The 18,966-nt window shown below is 42.3% G+C and overlaps 1 protein-coding gene across 1 annotated transcript; it reads right to left on the bottom strand.

Moving 5' to 3' along the window:
* Positions 1 to 3,738: 3,738 nt before the first annotated feature.
* On the bottom strand, positions 3,739 to 18,894 carry Idi (Isopentenyl-diphosphate delta isomerase). Its single transcript, XM_084595188.1, has 6 exons — positions 18,707 to 18,894; positions 16,764 to 16,987; positions 13,115 to 13,207; positions 11,560 to 11,690; positions 8,704 to 8,887; positions 3,739 to 6,818 (listed from the first exon to the last, which is right to left on the bottom strand). The coding sequence occupies exons 1-6, from the start codon at positions 18,724 to 18,726 to the stop codon at positions 6,667 to 6,669; spliced, it is 804 nt and encodes a 267-aa protein (XP_084451314.1). The 5' UTR covers positions 18,727 to 18,894; the 3' UTR covers positions 3,739 to 6,666.
* Positions 18,895 to 18,966: the final 72 nt, after the last annotated feature.

The raw sequence follows: 18,966 nt of genomic DNA on the forward strand, positions 1-18,966 counted from the left end.
AATATGTTTTCGACTGTTTATCAACCAACTATATAACGATTGTTGGTGCTGTATGTCCTGCTGCTGTATTTTCTTTTTGTATGCGTAGTGGCCTCTTGGGCCTTAGTCAAGCTTCTTGAGGAGCTTTTAGCCCACAGACCATCCAGCTTGTTTTCTGGAAAAATAAAATACATTGATTGAGTGATAGATTGATTTGCCCATTCTTAGTTGCACTCCCACAATGACGCAGATATTCGCTCAGGGTTGTTTGCGGCGAGCACCGCTTAACTGTCACGCGCACAGGTTGCAGGCAAGCGACGGCGGCAGGCGACGGACGTACACCAGCAGAGATACGCACATTCACGATCGAGCCGTATTCTTTTCGAACGAAACTGCTGAACTGTCACCTCAATCTGCTCGCTATGCAAGCTAGCTATTGCTAGCATCTGCGTTGTCTTCGATCCAGCACCGGCCTTCGAAAATTGAGCGTCGACACAACACGCACATCGCCGTGCAGAACGTCATACGTTGTAACCCTTATAATGTGCTATGCTATAGTTATTCACATGCAGACGGAGGGAATAAGATGTTTCTCATGCAATTCTTCCTTTAGATTGTATACCTCACAGCCATGGCAAAATTCATGCCGAATCCGGCGACCAGCAGGCCGGCGAGCCTGTCAAGGCAAAGACGCGCTGCACAGCAATACGTGCGTGTACAACCGAGAAGCCAGAAGCGCGAATGATCGGCTTCCGTACGAACACCGATGCTCTTTGGGTATTTAGGGGAGGACTTGCTCATCTGCATGCAGCTTTGTCTGCAATATGTACGTACGTGAGAAGATCGAACGGCCACTGTCGTCACAAATGAGCGGACAAACAAACAAACAAAGAAAGAAAGAAAGAAAGAAAGAAAGAAAGAAAGAAAGAAAGAAAGAAAGAAAGAAAGAAAGAAAGAAAGAAAGAAAGAAGGAAAGAAAACAGCGGTCGGATCGGTCCAAAGTACACCTCTGGCCACGGCCATGACACACGAAACATCTCGTACCAGTGCCTACTCTTCGACACTCCTCATACAGGCAAAACTTGGGTCCAAGACTTGGTGTTTCCGCACGCTTCTTTCCTTTCTCTCTCCTTATCTGCTACCGCTGTGGATTCGAAAATATGAATCGACACCAACTAGCCCAAACTGCCATTCTACTTCTTTTTCAGCGTCTTATGCGGTGTTCAACGGAGATTACGTGCGGCAATTTATTTACTAGATATCATCGGTACGGGAATGTTGCACACGTTACCAATCGCCATACACAGCGAAGTGGGCAGTAGGGTCTTAGTAGGGTCCGCTGAGAACTGGACATCCCGTTTATGGGGTCCGCGCCTAGCATATTCAGAATCCCGCGCCTCTCTTCCTGCGCTCCCCATCATTTCGTTGCGGGCCGGGGGAACCGGTTTACCTGCGAGGGTATGAAAAGCGAGGCGCGCGATCCCCTGGCCGCTCTTGGTCTTGCTGCTTCTGCCTGTACCGTTGCCCGAGACAAAGGAATAGCTCACGCGTTTTAAAAATACTCCGTGAAAACAACATATAAAATGCAAGAACTTTTATGGGAGCTTTCAAGTGGAATGGTTATTGTTCACTGCCTATTGATTTGTTATAAACCATTTGTTACAGCGACGTTCGACAGTTCGCGAATTGTGCACTTCCGACTCACTTGTGCGATCCAGTATTATGCGACGATTCAGAACTGCTCGCTGTTACTAGATTTTTTTTTCCACCTTTCTTTGCCACCCTTTGCATTCTTCTCTCATCTCAGGCATCCACCCAACGGTGGGGCAGTTATAGCACCCAAAATATTTTACAGTTCCAAACATCTACTCATACAGATAGTGAGAGCTGGAACAGTTTTTCTGACATCGCACGCTGCCATGCTTGTACGAGAAAGACAGCTCAAGCGTGCACTTAGCGCTGTAAATACCTTGCATGGTGAGGAGATGTATGCAGAAAGGAAGAGGTTTGGAGACCAAAATGGGCATCCACCACCCTCTCATAAATGCCAGCGTCACCATGAAACCACTTTTGCTACTGACAATACTCTGCTCTATAGTGAATTTCGAACAAATAAAACAAGGCTTGGAAACCTTGCAAGCTACTGCGTGGCCTGCATCCCGAAGAGGAGGAAAGATGGATGGATATGCCTATGAACAGCTGATAATATGCATGATAAGCGCAGCCTTGATGAAATCTTCAAGCACTTTTCGTCAGTAACTGTACCTGCCAAACTCTAATCTATTTAGCGTGTGAACCAGAGACAAGCCGTTTGACCAAGTCTCTTCCCTTCCCTCATAGCGAGGTAAGATGAAATGAAGAAAAGAGCAAAGAACCTTCCCCACCCAGTCAGGGAGAAAATTTCCGTCCAATTCGTATACATCAAACCTGCTTTCTGTAAGATGCTTTTCGTTCAGTAGGAAATTATATGACGCACGTATACCCCTAGTGGTCACTCTGGAACAACCAAACGGAGGAGGACAGTCAGGAAGCAAGCACACTATGGTGCCGTGGCTGTGGGCTGATGATTCAGTGCGATTATGGATATCCACAGAGAGCCACCAACAAAGGTGATGAATTAGTTCTTGTCTAAAGGTGCTTCAGATGATGTGATTGCGGATAGTGGCAGACAAAGCATGAAGTTGATCCAGTTTGCTCACGATGCGTCCAATTAACGGCAACTATGAAATGTGCAGAAGCAGACATAAACGCTTGTCGCACTATGTTGCAAAAAAATAAAAAAGGAGTTAAGTTCTCCACTCTTCTGCACAACCTTTTTTTCGTGCTAGTCCTATATGCTACAAATTGGATCTTCGGATACGAGCTTTATAGAGATGGTTACGACCTACTGGGGTGTGTGCACACTTTTTGCAATTTCCAATGTTTTTGCTGAACATCTGCAGACAGGAAACCAGACAGAGAAGCCCATTAAAGCACTCAGCTGTGAAAAGCACACGACCTTCAAACGTTGCACACTCGATATGACTGATTATTGAGTTTGCAGCCGTCTTTATTGTATATGATGCCACATTCAGTTTGAGAGGTATTTACATCAGATTTGCAACTGCACATTAACCATATCTTGAGCAAAAGCATTTAGTACTCCTAGGTATTGAGAGTTTGCAGCAGCTTTACCTATCTATGCGCCATGTTGATTATCTGGAGTTCTTAGATTGCCAGTGAGGAGAGGCAGAGTGAATAAGATAAATATTTATTTCAATTGAAATAAATTAAATTATTTATAAATAAATTATAAATTATTTTACTGTGTTTTTGTTTTAAAATTGCAGCCTTTTGCAGCCCCTGTAGCTCGCACAAATGCACCACCTGATATATGCACAGAGTTGTTTAACCAAAACATCTAAACCTGGTCAGCATGCTGTGCTGGTGCAATTTTTAGTGCGAAAACTTTTATCTGGAAGTTCAGAGCCTAGCGAAATCGTCTAACGTTTACATGCCCCAAAGCAGTGCTTTAATACACACAAAAAACAATAAAAAATACCCTCAGTGTGGAGCTGATTTGAACCTGTCGGGTTCAAACATAGGTACTCTGGTTCATGCAGAGCGTCTCAACCTCTGAGCCACCGCGGCAGATGCTTTTGCTCGTTATAACCAGGTTAGGTTGGTTAAACTGCCGCAATTTTTTTTCTGTTACAGTAGTGTTCCTTTTCTATGGTGAGAAGTTTTTCAAAGTAATAATAATAATAATGAGACAAGAACTCTAAACAACATTTTTATTTTAGCGAACATGACTGTCAATCATGCTTTCAGTTAATACACCACTTAAACTAATGGACTTCCATCAGTTATTGTCACTAAATAAACAAAATTTGCTTTCCAGTAATCTTCTGGCATTTCATGCTGGCCACAAAAAGACTGCAATGCTTGTTAAATGTTTTCGCCGTGAGTATCATAAAGATTTCTTTGGTTAGAGAAAGTTATGCTGCTGATGTTACTGTTGAGACAGGTTAACCAACAAATAAAATATAAATGTAAAAATACTGCTGTCATGCAAACACTACAAGTCAGGTTAACTAAAAGCATTGTATTTCTGTTGCATACTTTAGCAGAAAATGAAATGGCTCACTGAGAGCTCATTGGTAAGGTAAGCAATGCACTGCTGTCGTAGCGTACAGCAGTGCAAGAGGCAGTTTGCCAATGGACCATTGTATTACAATGCATGCACAGTACGGCAGCAACGAATTTCACTGACGCAGTAGGGCGTGCCCATTCTCTATGTATTGTGAAAGCTAATGGTTGCACGGCACAACATTTATGTCAATGACAAACAAGAAGGATGCCAACTAATGACGGAAACAACCAAAAAAGTGACAAACTATGGTAGTGTCACTTCATTTCTTTAACAACCTAAGCTTTTATGTGAATTATCAAAATTCATCTGTACGTCACTGAATGTAAAACCGTGATCCACAAAATGGATGTCTAAGTGTACAAAACACTTGGAAGACTTTCTGCACAGAACCCCGATCATCACAGCTGGTAAGAAGTATGCGATGTAAGCTTGATTATTTGTACACAGCATGATGTGTGCTTGAAGCATAATGTCCTGAATGTTTAAACAAGACCTCTGAGTCATAATGTGCAAAAACCGTTTCACTTTAACCAGCATTTTCTAACATTCACGGCTGTGTGTGCCGCTTCCCCTGCGTGGGAGAGTGAAGTGCTGAGGTGAATAAAAATCATTGCTTGGATCCACTAGTTTCAAATACATACTGGAGCAACAAGGGTTCTAAAATAAAAAAACAGAAAACAAAAACATATGGGCGGATATAAGAATGAAGCCTTAAGACTGAGGGGAGATGAGAGTCCTGGGCACTAAAAAAATGTCAAAAGACTGGTCTTGAGAAGAACTCGTATCAAATTTTGTGAAGAACAATGCCAGCTAATTATATTTTAGAATTATGATGCATCGACACAATTGAAGATTTTCATACAACGATGTACCTCAATAACAATATAAATAGCACAGCTCAGCTTGGGAGGTCATTGGTTACAGCTACATTCTAATCAGAACCAGAAAATATTAGGGGGAAGTGTCTTAACGACCTGTAAAAAATCACCAGATTAGGCTTCCATTATTGTCCAATAATTTAAATTTTTGAAAACAGGAGAAACACACACACACACACACACACACACACACACACACACACACACACACACACACACACACACACACACACACACACACACACACACACACACACGCACACACACACACACACACACCAAATTTCATTACAACACTTGTAATAATAAAAAATTTCGCTTTAAGATCGGTGTCTCCCTCAAGCAAACGGAACACCTTATTCTGGAAAAGAACAGGCCTAGTGCCACTTACCTTCCATGCATACTCTTACCTAGAGGGATAATAAAAAATTTCGCTTTAAGATCGGTGTCTCCCTCAAGCAAACGGAACATCTTATTCTGGAAAAGAACAGGCCTAGTGCCACTTACCTTCCATGCATACTCTTACCTAGAGGGAAAGCGGGGGTGCTGCACTTCAGCCACCATGGGCGCGCTAAGTATCATGGGCCGGTGAGTTTAGTGTGGGAAAGCCGCATTATGTCGGGAACACAGAGTGGTGTCACTAAGATGTCTCCTCTTCCTCATCCTCATCATCTTCAGGCACGAACGTAGAGAGCAAAAGCTATAGTAGCGAAGGCACAAAAGCAGACGGCACCAATAAAAGGTTCCGGTTTTCCGAAGTGCACGAAACATTTCCTAAAATGATTGAGCCACTAAATATGTATTTCCAAGACATTTTTTTCGCGCCTGTTAGGTGTGAAATATTGCCTTCCATGCTGCTCAATACTTAGTCAATAGAGGAGAGAGCCATCACTTATTTTGGACAAACTTTCCATTAACATGTTGTTCCACTCGCTTTTTGAAATTCATAGTCACAGTATTGAATGTTGGGGCATTTTTCATTATAGAGCAGCGTTTATTTTTGCATTATAGTTGGCCAAAAGTTGTAGTTCTGTACCCGGTAGCTCTCCGCCCCATGATGCTTTGGGCGCCCGTGGTGGCTGAACTGGTCGTCAGAAAGCTCCATGCAAACTCCCATAGATGGCGGCACAGCTTTCCCTTTAGGTATGAGTAAGAAACTCTCTACTTCCATGGGAAAGGAAATACTAGGCCTATTAGTTCCCATACTCATAGACTGCTTGCTATGGATGGCATTCCGAGGTTCTCGACTTCAACTACCCGTTTAAACGGCTATGGAAAAATGGAACAACTGAAAAAAACAACAACAAAGTTAAGCACAGAAACACTTCACGCGTTTAGCATCACTTATATTTATGATGCAAAATCAGTTCTTAAGCACCTGCTTAACATTCATCAAAACGGGAATCATGCTAGCTGTCCATAGTGGAGCTGCAGAATCTGCAACCTTCAAACTAACAGCTCCTTACAAAGGAGGTCAGCTCAGAGCAAATTTTACAACCACCATTTTCAAGTACTCTCTTGTCACTTGGAAAATGTCTCTTGCAATAAACTTTCTAAGAAAGGTAAACAAGTAAAAACAGGTGCAATTGTCAAGAATAACAAGTCAGTGCGAGGTACCAAATTGGTGGGAAGGAAAAAAAAGTTAACCGGGAGAGATTCATAATGTGCATTAAGTCACTAGGAGGAGGTCTTTGCGGTCAGGCGATGGATGGATGCATGGTCTTCGAACTTCTTGAGGTCATGCAGGTTGTCCCACCAGTCAAAAAGAAAGTTTTCTACAACAAGCTTGAACCACGGTGTTATCACTTGCCCTTGTGCTTCCAGTGAGGCTGAAAGAAGAGCAACAAGAAATCGAGATTAGGAATCTCATTGTGGCTGCCCCATACAGGCTTGTCAATGAGCAGCTGTATTTGCATTTCAATGACAACAAGATTTAGTATATCATATTCATATGGCCGAGAAAACAATGCATGACAATGCTATTGTCAGGATACAACGGTGAATAATGTAAGAGACAGAAGAGGGACAAAAAAAGACAGAAAAAGAATATGCCCAAAACTAGACAAATCAAGCTCCACGAAAAAGCATCAGTGAAGAATCTCTGTATTCTGCCACACTCGAGGTACAACACTTTACCCATAAAACTATACTAGTGTGTTATTTGCATGCTTCATATAGCTTAAAAGCTGTTCTTTCAACTGAGTTTGTAGTGGGGTGAGTCTGCTTTGCAAGAAAAATCTACTGTTCGAAACCAAACATATTGAACTCAAAGGGGATCACAAAATATAGTTAGATATATCAACAGTTCCATACACAAAACAAATTGCAATCAATAAGGTTATCTCTTATCTAGAAGCAAGAGTGCATTACACGTGTGCCACCTATTGATGTGCTGGTAGCGCACCAACAGCTAGGAGTTCTGTGGCCTAACCAGCTTCGCGTCTGTTCCAGCAGACGGTGCTTTAGAACGACCCCGCCGTTATCATAAGATATATAATCCTGTTACCAGTATATAATCAATAGAATAAGCTCGTTAAAATTTAGGGGTAGGTGGTTTCCACAATTCCTTCTGCAACAAAGCGTGTAAATCACACCAGATACAAGCCGCCAATAGGCTTGAGTTTTTGCTGGCCTCACCGCAGGACAATGGAGTGGATGGAGTAAGTAAGTATAGCCGAAAATGAGACCGAACTAGAGACCTAAGGCTACCCTCGAGCGTATATCCCACATATCTTTTAGCCAGTGATTTCACAGTGCTCGTGTCGTCTAACACTTTCTTTCTTTTTCTTGGTCATGATGAGGGGAAAGGCAGGAGTTTTCACACGCTTTATCAGCATTTCTCTCAAAACAGCATTTTTGGAGGCATATGTACCCTTTCCTCAGGCACTATATAAAGAATAAACAAAACAAAAGTCATTTCTACACATTTCAGTCAGTGTCTTTTACATGGCCAGAAATAGAATAAATTTGTATTCAATTTGTATCTCAATATCTATGATAAAAAAACAAAACAAAAAAAGATATGAGAGTGAAAAAAAAATTCACACAAAATTAAATATAGCTCGGAACTTTAATGCAAGTTACATATATTTAGAAGATTGTTATTGAATCTCACGATCATAGCATTTATCACAACTATTGTGCATGTTGTGTGCACGAACCGATGCACAGCCACACCACCTCCTAGCACACGGACGCATGACGCCGCTCCAGTTGCAATGCCTCCGTGCACGCTTCGGAGAGACCAGAGAGACCCTTCCCATGACAACTCGCGGGCCAAGGAAAACCGAGCCGTGCGTTGCCTCGAAACTGGACTGTCCTCGGACCGTCTGTGCGACCAAGACACGAGAAGCAATGTCTTCTTTGCAAGCAATCGCGTTTCTTTCTTTCCCTCTCTTCTCCTCTCTCCCAAAGCATAATAAACGCAGCTTCTAACCAGCAATCGAATCGAGAAGTTCCTCGCTCACGGGGCTCCCACGCACCAAACATAACAGTACAGACAATATTTGAAGGCCATTTTTAAAATGTCACAATGCCTTGACTCTCTTATCAACAATTCGGCAGCCAGTAAACTGCAATCAACTTATTTAAGGTACAATAAAACATTCATGCAATGCTACCCTTTGCAAGCCTGCGGGCAGCTGTGCATACTGAAGTCCGCATCCTTACGTCCAGAACGGTAAGCTCAGTAAAGTGCAAAAACAGCATGCTTACATATAAAAGGCAGGATGTCCTTTCTAGATATGTAGAGAGATTCCTTCACTTCGTTGGGGTTAGGCTTGATGCTTACATCCTTGTGCACAAAAAGGATGTAGTCAATCTCATTTTCACCCCACGTGGAATCCGAAGGAGCCTTGTACAAGATACGCGTCAGGTAGTGTATCTCCTCCACGGGTACCTAGACAGAGAATGCAGTCTGTCAAGGTTTATCATGCATGTTCGGTTAATGATACACCAATACTGCAGCCAGAATCAGTTGTGGAATGCTCCACATGCATTCTAAAAAAAAAATGCACTGTAAAAGCAATGCCAGCTCCAGAAGAATAACTCAAATCATTTAAATGATAGGTGACAAGATAGAGCATAAAATCTATACATCTCTGTGTTTATAAAGCAGCGAGTATATTCTTATGTCCCCAATAACCCCTGAAAAAGAAGGAAGAGGTAGGATTATGCATGCACGGACAGGTTGTTGATTCCTGTGAGAACTGACATAAAAAATGTCTGACCAATGAAAAGAAAAGGAGGAATCAGTGCCCTCTCGAATGCTTCACGCCCCATCTATAAAGATATGTCATCACTTTTTGTCTACAGATAGTGAAGGGCTGAGTGACTGCCTTTGTGAAAACCGTGGAAGCCCTAACAGGAGACCAATTCTTCAAAATGCAGGGAAAAGAGTAAAAAATAAAAACTGATGCATAGGAAGACAAATATGCAATGATAAACTAAACCTCCTTATCTGCTATGGCTTTATCTGACTAGTTTTCTTATTTAAAAAGCATCAACTTTAGAAACAAACCTCTGAACCAACAGTCCACAAAAACAGTTTCCTTGGAATATGCAGCTTGAAATTACATGCCTTTATGCTGCCTGGGCCCCTACAGACCCTAAGGATGCAATATATTTTAAGTACTTGTGGCTGCAGATCATTAAATCATCCCACGTTTGAACTGGTCGTAAATTATTTACATAATTTACGCAAGACAATATACATATTTAGTAATTAATAAGCAGATAACGCCACAAGTAAACACTAGTAAACCTCCAAAGATTTAAAAAGGCCATGATACAATATTTACTAAGGCTAGAAAAAGCACATCAATAACTGCTATTCCATCTCGCATGAAGCTAAATTTTATTCTCCCCTCTGTCAACAGGCACGAAAGGAAAAAAGAAAAAACAAAAAAAAACAAAAGAAAAAAAAAAAAAACCCGTTTAGTGAGGTGTCATTCCAATTTGGTGTGAGCAGCAATTTTTAAATATCAATTGTAAATTATGATGTCCAAACAGAGCTCTTAAATTTGGCTCAAATACTCACAAAGAGCATCTCTACAAATCTGTCGCATTATAATATAAACATAAAATAATTCCAGGGCCTCTTTAATTTTGATGACCTAACAGTGTTATCCTATCAAACTGTGATGCGTGCTGTTGGTCATAAACTGTGATGCGTGCTGTTGGTCATAACCTTAACATAACAAGTATTTTGCCTCTGCTCAGTGGTACAAAGGTGTGAAACCTGATATGAAGTGGAATAGTTTATAAACCAAGAATTAATCGAAAAGTATAATAAGGGGAGCTAATGAGGTGCGTCCACCATCTGCTCAGCTAGACAGAAAATATCCGCTGAAGATAGCAATTATTTTAAGATGGGAAAAAATTGTCTAATTTCCAGGTTTTTGCAAACAGCATGAAAAGACAGAAGTTCCCCCTTTCTCCAAAAATTAACTATACGATTTCAGCCAATGCCTCATACTTCTAAACTGCAGATCAAAACAACTTACAGACCTGCAAAACGATACTTACTTTACCCAATTCCTACCCTATAATGTCCTTACGTAACCAGATCATAACATTTTAAGTATTTTAAAGCACTCATGCTTGACAAATAACAACATGCATTCTTTGCAGTGATAGCAAAGTTACTGTAAACACAGAAGTGACCATTCTAAAATTATTTTCAGCAATCATTTTACATGTCTGGCTTGATGTGTTCCCAGCAAAAAATTTCAAGTCTCGTCATGTTTACGGCATCCCCATTAGAGAGGACTGCTCCTTGCCTATGAGGAATCTGATAGAGTCCGTCCGCAAATATGGACACAGTGCCTTAAGAGGGTTACTATGCTGAGCACTGAGCAGGAAAAAAAAAAAAAAAAAAAGCAGTGACCATGGAAAAATATTAGCATACACAGGAGAGCGAGGTTCAGTTTACGGCACAGTGAAGCAGTGATACAACCACAGCTTAGTCCGCAGGCATTTTTTGGATATTTTGCAGAACCAATTCTAACTGCATTCAATATAAGGTCTCCAAGCATACCCCGATACCTTTCATACGTGTTTCACAGCCTATATTGCCATCACTTTCCATTACATTGCACACAATAGGAAGCCTATGAAGCAAGTTACCAGATGCTGATGCCAGTGCTTAAACCTCTATACTGATGCTCATTTCTCAAGTGACTTAAATCACACTTACTGTTGGTTGGGGGTTTTGGTTCAATCTGGTTGGCTTGGCTTACGAGATTTAACAGGGAAAGCGATGCAGGCTATGAAAGACATCATAGTGGTGGGCTCGGCAAATTTCGACCGCCTGGGTTCTTTAACATGCATTGACATTGCACAGCACATGGACACCTTTCTTTTTGCTTCCGTTGAAAGCAGCTGCCGCGACTCGGCTTCTATATCGCATCCTCGGACACAGAAGTATAGCACCCTAATCAGTGCCTCACCGCGGCAGGTTTTGATTCAATCTGCTCTCATGGCCACATCCAGGTAGTGTAATTGTACACGGAAACACCAGCCCCAATAAACACAATGTGAGGAAGGGGAAGAAGGAAAGCAGGACCACACCTCTTTGGGATCGATTCCAAGTTCAATGAACAGCCTCCGCTGTGCCGCCTTCCTGACACCAAGGGCATTCGTCTCCTCCAATTCATCGGGAACGTGCAGAGGGTGGCTGCAGCAGGTGTTGGTGAAGCGACCTGTACATACACATAAGACAACGAGGTCACTTTGCAGCTTGTGTTCTGCTGTCTCTTGCTAATGTTTTCAACAATCACTGTTTGAAAACTCCATTTAAGCGCTTGCAATCAAATGATGTTCGCCCCTGTTATGTGCAGAGAAAAAAAAAAAATCTGATTCCTTGGGGCCAATTGTTTTCCTTCATCTCACAGTTTACCAAACATATACTTAGCTCATAAAAACTTTTATGTAATTCGTAATATTTCTATCTTTGCGCATCATTCCTGCAGCCTCCCAAGTCAGGTAGCCACACTCGCTTTTTCTTTTTTTTCGAGCAAGGACTTATAACCTAGTGTTTCAACGACCACTTTAAAAATGTTTCTCAACTTTGCGAGTTAAAAAAAGAAAAAAAAAATGTACTTTCATGAATATACTCTAATCCATGTAGACATAATAAGTACAGTAAGATGTCACTCTAATTATACATCCAATTAACAAAAAATTCACAACATTTAAACTAAACCTGTCGGGTGTTGATTAGTAACAATGAACAGCTAGAAACCACAAATAAAATGGTGCCATAGCGCTTTCTTAAAAGAAAAAAAGGAAAGCTCATTTTCTGAGCTTTTTTTTTTTTTCCTCGAACAAAACCAAAACTGAGTGGATAAGACATGCAGGAAGCTCAGTGGAAATTAAATATCCATTCATGACACGTTGCAGCGATAATGCCGCCAAATTCGAACTGCCTGCTTGACTATGCATTATCATGCACTTCCTTTTGCTCCATTGCTCATAAATATAATAACCACACAGTTGCCAATGGCTCCTTTTTCTTTTACCAAGTTGGCAAGCAAAAGAAGGTACATGAAGTTGCACAATAACATAGTTTGAACATGGTTCGAACGCCGATAAAACAACACCTAAGGGCAAAATTCAGTGGACTTAAGTTTAACCCCACACTTCAGGTTACTTTAAAGAGGAATAAGCACAAAGAAAACAGTGCAGTCAGTGCATACAGAGGCAGGTTGGCAGCCATGTAGGCACGAAGAAAGGAATATGCGAGACTGAATTTCCCCAAGAGAAAGCAATTGATCAGCTATGACCAATCTATCAGCCTGTTCCCAGACCACAGCAGTCACTTTCTGCTCATTTTAATAGTTAATGGATAGGGATGGGCCAGTACTCTAGCCCTGCTAAGTTGGTATTAACCTCTGAAGGTATGCTGCAGTGAAAGACTCAAAAGTACATTTCGTTTATCTAGGTTTCCTCAACCTGTACCAAACTCTTATCACACAGGAACCATTGAATTTGTGCCTATTTTAGTTGAGTACTGAGCTTGTGGCTTGTCTGCAGAAGTGTAATGGCGCAGCTACTAAGCCACTGCAGCCAGCGGCAGATAAGAACCGCTCCTAGCACTGAAGTCAGGTGGTGTATGCGAGCTTACCTGGAAACGTGATTTTTGCATCGGACCGCTGCTGCAGTAGTAATTCATTCTTGGAATTGAAAAGAAACACGCTAAAGGCTCTGTGTAGAAAGCCTGTAGTAAAGAATGGAAGAACTCAGTGTTACCAGTAAGCTAGCACAATTGCTAACTTCGCGGAACAAACAAAAAAAAGCACAACGAAGTAATAATGGTAAGTGGGGCAAGATGCCCAAAAAGCTAGATAAAGACTAAGAAAGGATTATTTTGACTAATCAGGGCTGCTCAATTTCCATGCACACTCCATAGCGCACAGGGGACTTTTTTTTGTCTTCGCTGAAATAAGGCTACCATGGCCAGGATTTGATGCTAGAACCAAGGGCTCAGAAACTACACAATACAGCTACACCAAGACATTGCAGTGAGTGAATAAAAAAAGAAAAGCAAAATGAGATCAATTACAACTGCCCTACACAAAAGCTGGGTAAGCTGATTAACATCAAAGTATTATGCAAAAAAGGTTTCTTTTGAACTAGTCTCTCATATTCACTGCTCTGACTCGTATTAACTTTGTACTCAATAATCAACAGCCTGACTATACCCACTGCAGGGCGAAGGCCTCTTTCATATTTCTCCACTTAACCCGGTTCTGTGCTAGCTGCATCCACTTGACCCCTGCAAACTTCTTAACCTCATCCGCCCACCTAACTTTCTGCTGCCCCCTGTTACGCTTTCCTTCCCTTGGAATCCAGTTTGTTACCCTAAGCGACCATCGGTTATCCTCTCTTCGCACTACATGTCCTGCCCATGTCCATTTCTTCTTCGTAACTTCCGCTAGAATGTCGGTAACTTGAGTTTTCTCTGACCCACTCTGCACGCTTCTTATCTCTTAATGTTACTCCTACCATTTTTCGTTTAGCCCTCTGAGTTGTCCTCAAATTAAGTAGAACCCTCTTGGTTAGCCTCCACGTTTCAGCCCCATAGGTGAGTACAAGTAAGATGCAACTGTTGTATACTTTCCTCTTGAGCGATACCGGTAAGCTGCTAGTCATAATCTGCGAGTGCTTGCCAAATGCGCTCCATCGCAATCTTATTCTTCTTGTTATTTCCTTTTCATGGTCTGGATCTGCGGTTACTACCTGTCCTAAGTAGACGTATTCGCTTACTACTTCCAGCACTTCGTTACCTAATGCAAACTGCTGTTCCTTCCCGAGGCTGTTGAACATTACCTTAGTCTTCTGCATGTTGATTTTCAAGCCTACCTTTCTACTTTTCCTGTCTAGGTCATCAATCATTATTTGCAGTTCATCCCACGAGTTGCTTAGCAAGGCAATGTCATCAGCAAATCGCAGATTACTGAGGTATTCTCCATCTACCCTTATCCCTAACTGCTCCCATTCCAAGTCTCTGAATACTTCCTCTAAGCTAGCTGTGAATAGTGCTGGGGAGATTGTGCCCCCTTGCCTAACTCCTTTTTCTATGGGAATTTTGTTACTTCCTTTATGCAGAACAATGGTTGCTGTGCAGCCACTATATATATATCTTCCAGCACTTTCATGTATGGCTTGTCTACCCCGTGATTTCACAATGCCTGCATCACCGCCGAGGTTTCAACTGAGTCAAATGCTTTTTCGTAATCAATGAATGCTATGTATAAGGGCCGGTTATATTTTGAGCATTTTTCTATCACCTGGTTGATGGTATGGATATGATCGATAGTAGAGTACCGTTTCCGAAAACCTGCTTGATCCTTTGCTTGATTGCAGTCTAAGGTTGTCCTGATTCTATTAGAGATTACCTTAGTAAATACCTTATACATAACAGACAGTAAGCTGATTGGTCTGTAGTTTTTAAGGTCCTTAGAGTCCCCTTTCTTATGAATGAGGATAATGTTTGCATTCTTCCATGGTTCCGGTACCGTCGATGACACCAGGCACTGCGTATACAGGGTGGCAAGTTTTTCTAGCACGATATCCCCCCGTCCTTCAACAAATCTGTAGTTATCTGATCTTCTCCAGCTGATTTCCCCCTTTTCATAGTTTCTAATGCTTTCTTGACCTTGTCCTTCGTCACTGGTGGAACGTCTGACTGTTTTTCCCTAAAGCCAATCTCATTACGGTCCTGACTACTTTGGCTACTAGAGACCTGTATAGAACTCCTCGGCTACTTTGACTATCTGCTCCATATTCGTAATGACGTTGCCCGCCTTGTCCCTTATCGCATACATCTGGTTTTTGCCTATGCCCAATTTCTTCTTTAACGCTTTAAGGCTTCCCCCTTTCTTTACAGCATGTTCAATTTTATCCATGTTATACTTCCTTATATCGGCCACCTTGCGCTTATTGATTGGCTTTGATATCTCGGCCAATACTATCTGGTCTGTTGGATTGGAAGCTTTCATACTCTGGCGTTTCTTAATCAAATCTTTAGTCTCCTTAGACAGCTTACTGGTACCCTCCCTAGCTATCCTACCGCCTACTTCTACAGCGCACTCAGTAATGATATCTCTGAAGTTATTGTTCATTGCTTCTAGGGTAATATCCTCGTCCTCGGTTGGAGCTGAATATCTAATCTGTAGCGAGATCCTGAACTCTTCTGCCCTCCCCCTCACCGCTAATTCCTTGATGGGTTTCTTTCTTACTAATCTGTTGCGTTCCTTCTTCAGATTTAGGCTAATTCGGGACCTCATCATTCTGTGGTCACTGCATCGCACTTTCCCGATTATCTCTACATCTTGCATAATGACGGGGGTTGAACACAGTATGAAGTCAATTTCATTTTTAGTCTCCCCGTTAGGACTTTCCCATGTCCATTTCCGGTTCTTCCGTTTGCAGAAGAAGGTATTCATGATCATTAAGTTATTGCGCTCTGCAAACTCAGCTATAACTTCCCCCTGCTATTCCTAGAACCAATGCCATAGTCACCTACTGCCTGGTCTCCTGCCTGCTTTTTCCCTACCTTGGCATTGAAGTCGCTCATTAGTACAGTATACTGCATATTTACCTTTCGCATTGCTGATTCTACATCTTTGTAGAAGCTTTCAACTTCCTGGTCATCATAACTACATGTAGGTGCATAGGCCTGTACAACCTTCAATTTATACCGCTTATTAATCTTAATTACGATGCCTGCCACCCTCTCGTTAATACTATAGAATTCATCTATATTACCCGCTATATACTTATTGACAAGGAATCCTACTCCTAGTTGTCGCCTCTCCAGTAAACCTCGATAACACAGTACATGTTCATCCTTCAGTACAGTATATGCCTCATTCGGCCTCCTAACCTCACTAAGCCCTATGACATCCCATTTCATACCCTCTAGTTCCTCTAACAGCACTGCTAAACTAGCTTCACTAGCTAGGGTTCTAAGGTTAAACGTTGCCAGGGTCAGTTTCCAATGGTGGCCTGTCCAGCGGAGCCAGAAGTTCTTAGCACCCCCTGCTGTGTAGCAGGTCTGACCGCCGCCGTGGTCAGTTGTTCCGCAGCCGCTGGTGACTGAGAGCCGGGGTTTTATGGAAGTAATGACGAGAGGTTGCGCCAATTACTGCATCAGGGTAGCCAACTCCTGTTCTGTACTCAATATGCATACGCTATTGAAAACCGGCTTACAAAAGAAGTTTCAGGCAACCTCAATGCATGCATATGAACAAAAATATAAGCATTCTTACCTTTGTTAATGTTCTCCATGAGATGGCAGTCCTTCTTGCTGCATGACCCAAGTGCACGGTCCTGTTCGTCGACTAGAATACACTGCTCTTCCAGCAGCTGAACCTGAGTGGGATCGAACTGTTCCAGGTTGACTGCTTTGCTGGCAGGCTTGGTTGTGGCAAGACGTGCATTCATTGCAGCCATTCCCTTTTTCAGAACACCTCCCTGAGGTGATATCACCTTCCTGCAAAAGTGAACCCACACCCGACAAGTCCAAGAGTTGACTGCGTGGGCAACACCGTCAGCAAAAGAACAATTGGCCTTTGCCATCACTATAACCCTTACCCCTCTTTATTTTTTGCGCACTCAAACACAGCTGCTTTTGTCGTTTGTAATACGCATAGCCCTCCCCGTGTACCAACCATGAAGTTATAAAATATTTGCTCTAATATGCAGTATGTATTTTACCTTCTCTCCTTGCCATGTATTTACGAAAGTGACATGGGTGTACGTTTGGTACGAGCATGAGACAGAAATGGGTGACGTGAAACAAAATATATTAGAAGAATAACAGCAGTCCAGGTGCAGCGTGAGACAGAGATGGGTGACGTGAAACTAAATATATTAGAAGAATAACAGCAGTCCAGGTGCTCAGCTAGAAGATGACAAACTAGTCTCATCAAGTTGCTAAAGCACACACAGTTGCCTGCGGTAAAAACCACACTGCATGAAAACTGCAATTGACGTGCATGCCAGTTTATCGTACCATACGAAATTAATACTGGACAATTAAAAACCGCAGCAGACACAGGACAGAGGGTAGCAACGACACCGGTCAGGGCGGTCCCTCTGTCCTGTGTCTAGCACGGTTTTTAATTTTCCAATGTCTCACCAACTAGCCCACATATCTACCCTCCTGAGTTATGAGATTAATATATAATAACAAATATATAATCACTTGCCTGTAGCTTAATATTTGTGTTAGAATGCAAACAGTTTGCCCCTGCATATTTCAGAAATGACTAGACATTCAATAGGAATATAGGGACACAAACTGTACCTTTCGTGAAACATACAGTTTCGCGCGTCTACAACTTGCTCCTTTATAGTTGCCGTCTACCAGCAGTAAGTGAACAGCCACAAGATGCCGCAACGCGCTTGCAACTATAAAGAGCCCGCCAGTTGGGGTCACAAGCTTTCCTCCAGGGACAATTTTTCCTCTAGCAGCAGTTCGACACATCGTCGTCTTCGACAAGCAGACATTTGTTTGAGGATGGATGAGAATGCTTTCCTGAAAGCCGGGAAACTTCCTTGTCAGAATATAATTAATGGAATACGAAATGCCTTGCAAAGCGAGGGGTGGAAGAGAACGACAGGAGGTCTTTGTGAACTCCGTACTTTTTCTGTGCAGTAAAAATACTAAACAGGAAGTTAAGAACAGGCAGTGTATCGGTGACAGCCTAAGAATATGGCTTCGAAGAATATGGCTTCAAAACATGAACGCGATTCTGACTACGCGCAGGGTCTGACTGCAATAAGACATAAGATTGTAACAGTAAGACAGAAAATCAAACAAACCTGAGCCACTGCGCGGAACTGCATCGAAAGTAGCCGCTCTAATACCAGAATGGGGTATATTTGCCGCGGAAAAATAAAAAAATCTTTCTTTTTCTCCCGTGAAATGCTGAACAACTCCAGCTGTCGGAGCTGATCATGCGATGTCTGACGCGTTTTTTTACTCACCTTCTACCAGTGCAGGAAAACAACAGCCCAGCTAGCCCGTCATTAAAACTTCTGATTGCAGGTCCCCTCTGCTGCAGAGTCACTGAATTTTAACCTTCAAATTACTAGCAGCAATATATATATACATATATAAAAGCAATCCAGCCACCCAGCCACCCAATGAAGCGTTCAACCGCAGGCTCTCTCTCCGGCTGAGGGAAGCAGCCAGGCATCTACTTACCTCACCATATTTCGGATCATGTTGACGTTCGTAGTTACAGCAGGTGTTCGAGGGGCAGAAAAAATGAACTGCTCGCGGTAAGTGCCTATATCCCTGGAACACGAATGCAACACATGTCAGAAGAGGGTTCGATGTACTACGCGAATGCTAAAGTCGGAACGCGGACACTCCGGAGCGCGAGTGAAGAAAAAAAAAAAAAAAAGAAAGAAGAAAAGCTACTAGACAGATTGTATGAGCATCAACCCTTCGGCACTTCAGGC

Source organism: Amblyomma maculatum, chromosome 2 (assembly GCF_055883805.1).
Source record: "Amblyomma maculatum isolate TAMU_Amacu chromosome 2, ASM5588380v1, whole genome shotgun sequence".
In the NCBI taxonomy this organism is placed as follows: domain Eukaryota; kingdom Metazoa; phylum Arthropoda; class Arachnida; order Ixodida; family Ixodidae; genus Amblyomma; species Amblyomma maculatum.